At 41.6% G+C, this 11,182-nt stretch overlaps 1 protein-coding gene across 1 annotated transcript in view; it reads right to left on the reverse strand.

The window, feature by feature from the left end:
- Window positions 1-6,478: 6,478 nt before the first annotated feature.
- TEX26 (testis expressed 26) overlaps window positions 6,479-11,182 on the reverse strand; it is a 47,514-nt gene continuing 42,810 nt past the window's right edge. The window contains exons 6-8 of the mRNA XM_015563889.1: window positions 9,654-9,830; window positions 7,447-7,618; window positions 6,479-6,506 (exon numbers count right to left, since the gene is read on the reverse strand). Of these exons, the coding sequence (XP_015419375.1) occupies window positions 6,479-6,506; window positions 7,447-7,618; window positions 9,654-9,830 (377 nt within the window). The remainder of the gene's footprint in view (window positions 6,507-7,446; window positions 7,619-9,653; window positions 9,831-11,182) is intronic.

Here is an 11,182-nt window from a genome sequence, read left to right on the forward strand (position 1 = left end):
GTTTTGGGGGGAGGGTGGGGGAGGGTGGGGGTAAAGGGGAAAGAGCAACCAAAGGACTTACATGCAGGCATAGAGGCCTAACCAATGGACACGGACAACGGGGGGAGGGCGTGGGGTGGAGGGTGATGTGGGGACAGGGACACATATGTAATATCTTAATCAATAAAAAATATATTTAAAAAAAATCTGAAGTCCAAAGTCTGTTAAATCAAGGTCTGAAAAATCGAGGGTTTACTGTGTAATTAACAGTCAACCACACAGGTGACTCTTGAGCAATGTGGGTTGGACTTTGTAGGTCAACTTATATGTGAATTTTTTCAATTGATCCTCACAGTTCAACATAGTCAAGGGTCAGCTGGTGGTTGAGAGTCCACATATGCAGTGAACTGCCTTAAGTTCTATGCAGATTTTCACCTTTGTGGGCAGTTGGTGCCCCTAAACCCCCACATTGTTCAAGGGTCAATTTTATATGATCCATTGTGGTGTATTTATTTATTATAAATTATTGTCATCTTCAGTTAAAAGTAATGTTATTTTTCTACTCATTCGTGAAAGCATTTTTAAGCAAAATAGAACAGGTTCAAACACTTATTCTTTTACTAGGGGCCCAGTGCACGAATTTATGCACCTTGAAAGGAACTGTGGGCTGCAGACCCATCCTTCGTGCCCCTGCCTGGCCCCTCCCTCTGCAGCCCCCCATCCCCCGTCCCGTCAGCCAGCAGCCCCACTCCCACCAGTGCCGCTCCCACGCACTGAGGCACTGGCCCTGCTCGTACCCACTGACAGTGCAGAGTGATTGGGGCCAGCACAAGCAGTGAGTGCAAGCAGCGGCTGCTGGCCCCAATTGCCCCTCAAGAGCAGGGGGAGATGGAGAAGCCCTGAGGGGTGATCAGGGCCAGCAGCTGCCACTTGCACCTGCTGATAGCACCAAGCAATTGGGCCCGCCGGTAGTGGTTGCAAGTGGCGGCTCTGGCACCAGCAGTGGATGCAAGTGGGGCCGTGCCGGCAGCAGGTGCAAGCACCGGGCAGGACCATGGCGCACAGGAGCAAAGAATTTTCAGTAACCACCAGAGGTTCACCCTGATGACAACAACTGGTGTCCCGCCTTAGTCTGGTGACCCTGCTCACCTGCTCCACCATCCCCTGCCATGTTCTGCGCTCTGCTGCCGACACCCACCATGTTCCATGCGTGCCCCTTAGTGGTTAGCACATGTCATACTGACTGGTTGTTTGGTTGTTCAGTTGTTTAGCCATGTGGTCTATTTGCATATTAGGGTTTTATATATATATAGATTGCAAGACTTGAAAGACATAGACTCTGATATTAGTTATAATATAAAACCCAGACATAAGTTATTTCTAGGAATACACAGAGACAAAGTTACAAAGCAAGGTTGGAAATTAAGGCAAAGCAAACATATACTAAGCAAATACAAAAGGAAAAATATAAAGTCAGCATTAATATAAACTAAAATGTAACTCCAGGACAAAAGCATTAACAAGGTGAACGAGGAAAAATGTAATAAGAAAAAGTTAATCAATGAAGAAGTTGTGTATAAGTCATAAACATTAAGAGGTAAACAATATAGCAAAATCCCAGAAACAAAAGCAGATATTGATGAAAAGATTTTTATTGTGTAATGTTTTTAATATTCTTTCAGAACTTGACAGTTCAAGTGTATTATTAAAGAACAGATACAGAGGTTTGAAAAATACAATAAACTATACATTTTTTCTTTTCTTATATTTAAGAAAAGGTATTTATGTAATACACAAATTACCTATGTACTTGGCATAAGAGAAAACTTTGCTAAATTTCCCAAAGCATGTTTTTGTACTTTCAAATACAAAATCAATCATTAAAAATAGTTTTAATCCTGTAATTATTAGAAAATTAAGAAACCTCTTCCACATAATTCTTGTTTCAAAGAGGAAGTCTAAATTAAAACCACAGATTAAGTACCCAATAGAGAATAGGAAGACACTTTATTTTATTTTTTTTTGTTAAGCTTCAACCGAGGATATTTTTAGAGAGAATGGAAGGGAGGAGGAGAGACAGAGAACATCAATGTGAGAGAGAGACACTCACATCGACTAGTTGCCTCCCACAGGGGCCTCATTGAGGATCAACCTGCAACCTAGGGCCCTTGACTGGAATGGAACCTCAACCCTTTAGTCTGAGGGTAGGCATTCTATCCACTGCCAAACTGGCTAAGGCTGAAAACACTTTATATTAAAACCTACTGGATACCATTAAGAGCTTTGTTGGGATATGGGGTAGGGATTTATAGCCTTGAAAGAAAACAAAATTACACAAAGTCATGAATATCATATTTGAAACAATTTGGATATTGTTTTTCCTTGATATTTTTATAAAATGGCCCCATAGGCCCTTTCATTGATTTTCAGATTTTCTTCACTTGGACTGTTTTCCTTTTTCATTCATCCCTTTGTCAATGTCATAGTAAGAGCGAATAAAGCGATCAAGAATTTTTCTGTCTGAAATTATGAAGAAAAATAGAATGAAAATTTCCATTTAACTATTTAAGTGCTAAATAGAGAAATTCTAGGAGAGAGGCAAATATCTTATAATAGTACTCTATGTACAAATTTGATGAAACCAAAGTAATCAAAGAATATTATGTCTAATGGCTAAAAAGGCACAGTTGTGTGATTACTGATTAAATAGAGCAAATAATATTCAAGGGATTAGCAAGTTTTTATGGAAAGAGCATGGGTTTGGGAATGAAATAGATGCAGGTTTCAGTTCTGCACTGGCAAGTATTAGCAAGTCATTTGACCTCCTTTTTTATTTTCTTATCTTTGAATTCAGGTAGTAGTAGTTACCTTGCACAGGTGTGGGAATGGTTAGGAATGCTGTGTGTGAGGCACCTAGACAGTGCCTGGTCCATAAAGACATTCAATAAATACTATAGCTTTACCCTTTATCACTGGGTACATAGTAGTACATAGTGATGGTAAATAACAGAGACCATTATTCCAAAAGTTCCATTGAGGCCAGGGCTGTTTTTCTTTCTACCAATGTTGGTAGGCTTTACTGTTCTTGAGTGTTACATAACTATGGGGAGGACCTTCAAGTCCCCTGTCTGGAAAACAAAGAATCTTGCCTGGCCTGAACATCTGTGGTTCCCTAATTCTAATTATATATTTTTAAATAGTACAGAGTGGAGCTGTAAAACTTTGCTCATGCCTAGCAATTTTCACCTGTGCAGCCTAAACCAGAATAACCAAAAGAAAGGAATAATGCCAATGATCACATGTTATCATGGTCGATGTTTCAAAGCCAGTGAGGTCTATAGATCAGATGTGTGTTTGTGTGTGAACTTGTTCCTGTTTTCTCTCCAATTAGGCTTGCATTTATTTGTTTTTGTGATCTCACATTTAATTTTGAACCATCCCTACCCTACCCAGATCTTTGGACCCCAGCATTTTTAAAATGGAATCTCACACTTTATGAAAATTTATACTTTATGAAAAGTGTAATGCACTAATCTTCCAGTGCAATTCAATGGTTTGACACCTGCACATGTGTAACCCACACCCATATCATAGTGTAGATCATGTCCACTGCCCCCCAAAAAACCATCATGCTTTTTCCCATTCAATACCTCCAACTCCAAGATAGTTAAGGTTCTAGGATCTCCTTCCTCATAGATTGGTTTTGCCTGTTGTAGATGTTAGAATAAATTAAATCATATAAAATATATTATTTGGTGTCTGGCTTCTTTTGCTCAGCACACTGTTTTTGAGGTTCATACCTTGTTTTGAATATATCAGTAATTCATTCTTCATTAGCTAGTACTACTTCATTATGTGAGTATATCACCATTTGTTGATGATGGAGATTCAGGTTGTATCCAGTTTAGGACTATTAAGAATACAGTGGTTCTAAACATGTTTGTGCAAGTCTTTTTGTGGGCCTTCCTTTTTTTTTGGTGGGGGGAGAGAAGGGAGAGGGTGGTAAGTATGTAGAAGTGTAATTTCTGGGTCATAGAGAAGGTATATGTTGAACTTTATGAGAAACTTCCATATCTATTTCCAGAATAATTGTACTATTGTACAACTACTAGCAATGTATTGCTCCATAGTGCCAATATTGGCTACTGTCAGTCCTAATTTTCAGCCTAAAATGTCTCTATTTTTCAATCTTATATGAAAGAGTTGATTTTAAGAGGAGCAAAAAATAATCTTTGATACTAAAGATAAGCATATAAGATGAATCAAGTTTGGCATAAATTAATAAAAAGGATGAGATTGTGTCAAATTTAATGTCAATTTAAAACTGTTCAAAAAGGCTGCCAGTTGTAATCCAAATGCCATCCATATTTATTATGCATAGATGCAGATTTAGACCCCATGATTTTGTTTATGCTGTTTCATCTGCTTAGGAATGGCCCTGCTTCTCCTTGTCACCCAGTTCATCCTTGTCACGCAAAGGAGGCCTCCTCTGAGCAGCCTTCCCTAACCACTGTTGGCCCAAAGGGTTGAGAATATCCCTTAAAGGCTTTTACTAGACCTTCTACTAGAGTATTTGATTGACAAGCCATGATAACTATGCATTGTCTCCCCCTAAGAAGGAGGGTTTGTTTTTTATGTATCTTTGTAACAAATGAGCGTTATAGGTATTCGATCAATGATGCTGATTGAGTGAGTAAATAAATGCATTTTTAACAATACTGAACACACCCTAGGAAGAAAAACCCTTTGAATGGCCATATTCATAGAAGTTTTAATTGGAGGAACAGATGGGGAAGGGGGGAGAGTCTTAGCTTAAAATTCTGAAAAGCAGATTTCAGATAATTTTGTCTTTCAAGGGGGAGTGAGTGGGGACATGACTGTTTTTACCAGTATATTACAGAGGCCCAAAGGATGTTTGAATCACTTGAAGATTAAACCCATTTTGAAAACAGAATGGCCGCTACAGACATCTAGTTCAATTTCCTCAAGTTGTAAATACAGAAACTCAATACCAAAGAGCTACATGTAGAGTTAGCAGGAACAAAAAGTTCACCATCAGGTGCCCCTCCTTCCTTCTTCTCAGGCTTTATTTTGTGTTTTCCTGGAGTTTTCTCAGTCCCGCTCACCCTGCCACCTCCCCAGCCCCTGACTTAGGCCATTATACTGATCCTTCCCCTTCCTCTCTCTCATTCAAACTAAACCTGAATGGGCTCCTGTGCTAAGAGGTATAATCCCATAAAATAACTAAAGCTGTGGTGATAAATCAACCTAACATACCTGCCCAGTTTGCATTCTCTTGTATACCTAGTCAGCTCTGCCACAAATGAGCTCTGCTGAGAGATTTGCCAGAAAAGTATTAGTGTCATCCCAGACAGTGGACATGACAAGAGGTTTTGGCTTCAGAATTCAAGGGAGCCTCCTACTTGCTTGTCAGCCTCTGGCACAGCTGGCATTGATGAGTAGGCCACTCTAAAGCAAAGCTAAGAAAGAAAAACTAGAACCCACTGGAAGCAAATCCTACATGACTCAAGTCAGTGCAAAGTGGCAAGGCTGCAGGGCCTGAGCATTGGGGTGCCTGCCCTCTATGCTGTCCCAAGGGACCCAGGGAAGCAGGCCAGCTAAGAAGAAACCAATGCCCAGACTGGCCCCAAAGCTTCCTTGTCAGGTAACAGGTCATGTCTCAACTGTCCAGGGAGAAAAACTCAACTGGGGACAGTGTTTCTGTGAAGGATCAGTTTATCCAAGGAAGTGGAGCAGAGGCTGCCAGAGCACTGTAAGGAGTGTTTATTCACACTCAGGACACATGGCAGAGGCTCTGATTGCAAATGACACACAGACAAGAACAGAGGGGCCCGGCAGCCTGCATGGTTTCCATGTGGGCAGAGAAGGGACAGCTCCATCTGTGTCCCAAGTTCTGGGCAGACAGGAGCATCTGCCTCCGTAAGACAGAAATACTCAATCTACAGGTCAAACAGATGGTGGCTTCTATAGGTGAGCTGAGCCTTGATAAAATGCAGATGAGGGTTTTATACATCTGAACCCAAACTGGCGAAAGGCTCAAAGAGCAGGCTTGGCCCACTGCACACTTCTGCTCTGCCTCTTGGGAAGATCTGAAATGGAAGATCTTTCAAGGAGCTCCTCGATGTCTTTCTGTGTGTCATACTGGCCCAGAGGCATCTGTTAACAGGAATAAAGTTCCCGATGGGAAATACAGACTTTTGCTTCTGCCTTAGAGTGAGGCAGGACATCTGCTGCTGGTACCTTTTGGAGATCCAACACTCAAGCTCTTGTAGGGGTCTTTAAGGCATCAGCCCTTCGTCTGTGAGGGTGGAAGGTACCCCTCACAGACACACACACACACACACACACAGAACCCATATAATCAAGCACACACACACAAGCACATTCACACACATTCCCTTTTTAGTCTTGCCTCCAGCAGGGTTTCAGTCTGGTGTGGAGCAGCAAATCCACGAATAAAAGAGTTTCATCAAGGATTTCAGAAGAAGCTCTTCTGATCATGGCTGCTGACAGAAATTGGGGACCCAAGAGAAGGTGGATGGTTACTGAGTTCAAGCCTGACCACAGGGCATGGAACAAGGCAGTGACCACCACATAGCCTAGAACACAGGTAGGGCAAATGAGATGGTCCACTAGGTGCAAGGAGGAATACTATAACCTCTATTATGTTTGCTCTTATTTCCTCCTTCCACATTTTTTCTGATTTATAATAAACATAATACCTTAGTTAGTGGTATATGTATACACTTTAAACAAATATACATGTCTGCATTGGTCATGTGCTTAAAAATGAGGAATCATAGGGCATGAACACTAGCATTGGGTGCTGAGAGGCAGTTGTCAGATGAGTATCATTTCCTCCCCTCCAATTCCTCTTTGAGTTCACACTTTCCATGTCCAGACTGGCCAGTTGCCCTGAGATGTTCCTGAGTAGATTCCTGTCACTAGGCCCCAACCTGGGATAAGTCCTTGTTACATGGAGTGGGTCAGCAGGTACTGGGAATGGCACTTACTCTCTTTGAGGATGTGACATGTGAAAATACTCATGTACCCTAAATCACCTGTCACAGAAAAGGACTACCAAACAGGAAATAAAGATTACACAGAATAAAAGAAATCTATGAGACAGTACACACAGCCACTGGAGAAAACCATTAACTATAAGCAAAAGTCACCCTGGAACAATTCAGCCACAGGCAAGTAAGGTTAGAAATGAATGAAAAGCTTTGTTTCCTTTTTAATAAGTGGAAATAAAGTTACTGGGGCCCCTTTTAAGGGAAATTTATTTTCAATGGGTTGAGGTTTGCACAAAACCTATGGAAATTTTGAGGCAATATTTTTCTTTTTGTGAACATTTAACTACAGTGTCTGGAAGTTGGAACAATTTCTATTTCATGTAAAACAATGTATTATGACCTGTAAATTCATTAACAAGTAACTCAAGACCTCATCTTACCTTTGGAGGAAACACTTTGCAGGTACTCGGTTACTTGAGAGGGAGTAAATGAGTTCAAGAGCATTAAGAAATCCAGGTCGGCTTTCCCGTAGTCACTCTGATACGTGGTCTGCTTCTTTGTGCGGTCCTGATTCTTCATGTGGCTGCAGAGTATAGAAGGGACTAGGGGGACACAGGGAAGGAAAGACAGATGTCACCAAACAAGGCACTTCTGCCCTTATTGGCTGAGCACGGCCTGACAGCCCTGAGTCCAACCTGATGTCTGCTTAATGGTGCCGGAACAGGAGGTGTTGTGTGAGTGACTCGAGTAGGTGGAGTGACTGGGACTCAGCACTATTACTGTGGGAGTGGGAGGAGTTGGAGATGTTCACCAGAAGGTTGAGTTTGACCACTAATTTCAGAAAAGAAGTTTTCCCCGGAATCAACTCTTCTGCAGGTCAGCATGTTAGGATGATAGCATTTGCCTCCTGCATTGTTTCTCTTTCATGCCATCTCCTGGGAAGACTGGGACTCACACATAAAGAGGCCTCCACCAGGTGCCATACGAGGAGCAGTTTGGGACAAGGATGGCATCTACAGTCAGCTCTCATTGCACATTCAGACTAATGGAGGTGTGAGGTGCCAGCCACTTACATTTGATTCTGAACGCTGCTCATTTAATGTGGGTTCTAGTAGTCATGGAGTTACCAAAAAATAAATAAATGAAAGCAATTAAGATGATGTGAGAATCTGTCCACAATTTGTCCAATCTTTGTAAACCAGGAGAACACCTTAAACACGGCTTCAGTTCCAAGTTGCCTCCTTGAAATGAACCATAGGCCTGATGGAGGGACTGGGTAGGTAAGGAGACGACACCACATCTGAGAAGTATTTTTAGGGTCTGAAAATGCTTTTAGTGCAGGAGACTTAGAAGCCATGTACTAAGGTTTTCATAGAACAATAGATTTATACTCTGTGGGAAGAAGAAAAATTGGCTAGAAGTTGAGCAAGAAAGATTCTAACTGTTCAGAATGTTCAAACAGTTACAATATCTAAGAATGAAGGAACTCCTTGGGAATGAGTACTCCTCTGAAGAGTCTGAGCAGGGATGATATCACCCCTTGGCAAGTATGGTTTAGCAGTGACTCACATAGGAAGTGAGAATCTAGAACAAGTCACTTCTCGGCTACCTTCTAACCCCAGATGCTGAGCTTCTGTTCTGTGATTTCTGTGTAAAGTATTACTTGGTCCCAACTCAATGCCAGGAATCAATCACTATCTCAAAATGACACCCAACTCTCAACCAGCAGTGTGGATGGAGGTGGCTGGGTCACGGAACTTTTTCTGTTGAAAGCAATAGAAATCTCAGTCACATACACACCCACCCCTTAAATATGAAGATGCTTGAAGGGTGTGACTTGTGGATAAACTTTCAGCGAATAATTGACAAGACAATTTGATTCCCACCTAATCCCTTTTCCTATAAATTTATAGAAACTGAATTCTTCCTTTCATATTAAAATGGAGGGGGGGTGTCCCCCAATCCCTACACCTGTCCCTCCCAGGCCGAGGATGCACTCATTTCTTGGAATAAGCAGTCATTTCTCTTTGAGACTTACTCATTCCCTGAATTTGAGGGGAGGTACTATGGAGGCATAGTTTTAATTCCATGCAGGGATCACTGTCATTCTCTGAGGCTCTTATTAAGATTAAGAGGAATCTTTAAGCAAGACGATAACATCTATGAAGTTGCTTAATTTTTGTTTGTTTGCCTTTTTTTTTTTGTTAGCAGAAGCAAAATTTAGTGATAGATGGACTCCCCCTAATAGGGAGGGGACCCAAAGTGGTTGCCCTAAAGTTGCTTGAAAAGCTATAGGTGAGCCCTAATTGGTTGGGCTCAGTGGATAGAGCATCAGCCCACAGACTAAAGGGTCATGGGTTTGATTATGGTCAAGGGCATGTACCTCGGTTGCAGGCTCAATCCCAGGCACCAGTCAGAGTGCACAAGGTAGGCAACCAATCAATGTGTCTCTCTCACATCGTTTCTATCTATCTTCCTCTCCCCCTCCTTTCCACTCTCTCTAAAAATTAATGGAAAAATGTCCTCGGGTGAGCATTAACATCAACAACAAAAGTGAAAGCAGATGAGAAAAAAATAAAAAATTTAAAAAAGCTACATATGAAAAATAAAATAAATAAAAGCTACAGGTGTACTTACCTAAGCCCTGAGAAGCGATTGGTGGGCGTGAGTAGCATCCATATTTGAAACTAAAATCCTGACACTCAGGAATTTTAGCTGGAACTTGGTAATTGCATCGAAATTCAGTGTCTGTGGGGTGGGAAAGTAACTTTTTCCGTTCCAGAAACATCTGAGAACTTTGCTTAATTTTCTGAGCTGGGGTGAGGTTGGAAACAAAAGACAATGATTACTCCTTGTCAGTTATTTCTAAATAGCGTCATATTTTCATTCCACTTAGCTTCTGGCAGTAGCTTCCAATTTATCACACTAAACCTCACTCTTTTTATATTTACTGGTATGGTCAATTTCAATCAAGAATTAATGTTCTGCTTTATCAGGCACAGAAAGTATACGCTCAAGTGATTAGAAGCAGTTTCGAATGAATACATGTTTTGCTGGTTAGGAATACTCTTTGTTCTCAAAAGGCATTCCTCACTCCAGCAGGCCTGCCTTGTCCTTGGGGCAGGGTTAGGGAGCAGGGAGAGGTGCTTTAGATAGGGCTAGGGTTGCCATATAAAACAGGATGCCAGTTAAATTTGAATTTCAAATAATGTATAATTTTTAGTGTAAGATTAGGTAAGTACTCAGTATTTATCTACTTGATATCATTCAAATTTAACTGGACATCTTGTATTTTTATTTGTTGCACCTGACAGCCCTAGATGGAGCATTGTATATTATCCCCATTACCACTCAAAGCTCATTCCTTACTGTGGAGGGTTAGGTAACATCATTGTTAGTGGACAATACCACTATTATTTCTTTGAAATAAATCTGCTAACAAATATTCTATAATCATTATCTACTAGAGGCCCAGTGCATGAAATTCGTGCGGGGGGTGGGGGAGAAGTCCCTCAGCCCAGCCTGCACCCTCTCCAATCCGGGATCCCTCTCACAATCTGGAACCACTGGCTCCTAACTGCTCACCTACCAGCCTGCCTGATGCCCCTAACTGCTCCCCTGCTGGCCCTTAACTGCTCTTTCTGGCTGACCTGGTCCCCCTAACTGCTCCCCCCTGCTGGCCTGATCCCCCTATCTGCTCTCCCCTCTTGGCCTGGTCCCCCTAACTGCCTATCTGCTCTCCCTTCCTTTCTGCATGCTTTGGACCCCTGGCGCAGGCATGCTAAGAGCTCTCTGCCATGGCCCTGCTGCCATTACATGATGGTGTCCCAGCCAATTTGCATATTCCTCTATTATTAGTATAAATAATCATTAGATATTTATTAAGCACTAATTGAATGCTAAGTTTCATAGCACTCAACCAGATTCTAGAGGAGATGGTCATAACCTTCTCACTTACGTGAGTTCACCTTTAATTCTTGCTGCAAAATGTTGGTTCAGAAGCATACACCCCCAACTTTATTCAGGACAAAGATGTTAAAACCATGGATGTCATAAGCAATGTCCAAAGGGTGCCAATTACTATTGAAACTAAAGTGAATTCTTGTTCCCAATTAGTTTTTCTTTTTTTATGTGTCCTTTCCCCCCCATTGATCCCCCACCCCCCA

Source organism: Myotis davidii, unplaced genomic scaffold (genome assembly GCF_000327345.1).
Source record: "Myotis davidii unplaced genomic scaffold, ASM32734v1 scaffold119, whole genome shotgun sequence".
In the NCBI taxonomy this organism is placed as follows: domain Eukaryota; kingdom Metazoa; phylum Chordata; class Mammalia; order Chiroptera; family Vespertilionidae; genus Myotis; species Myotis davidii.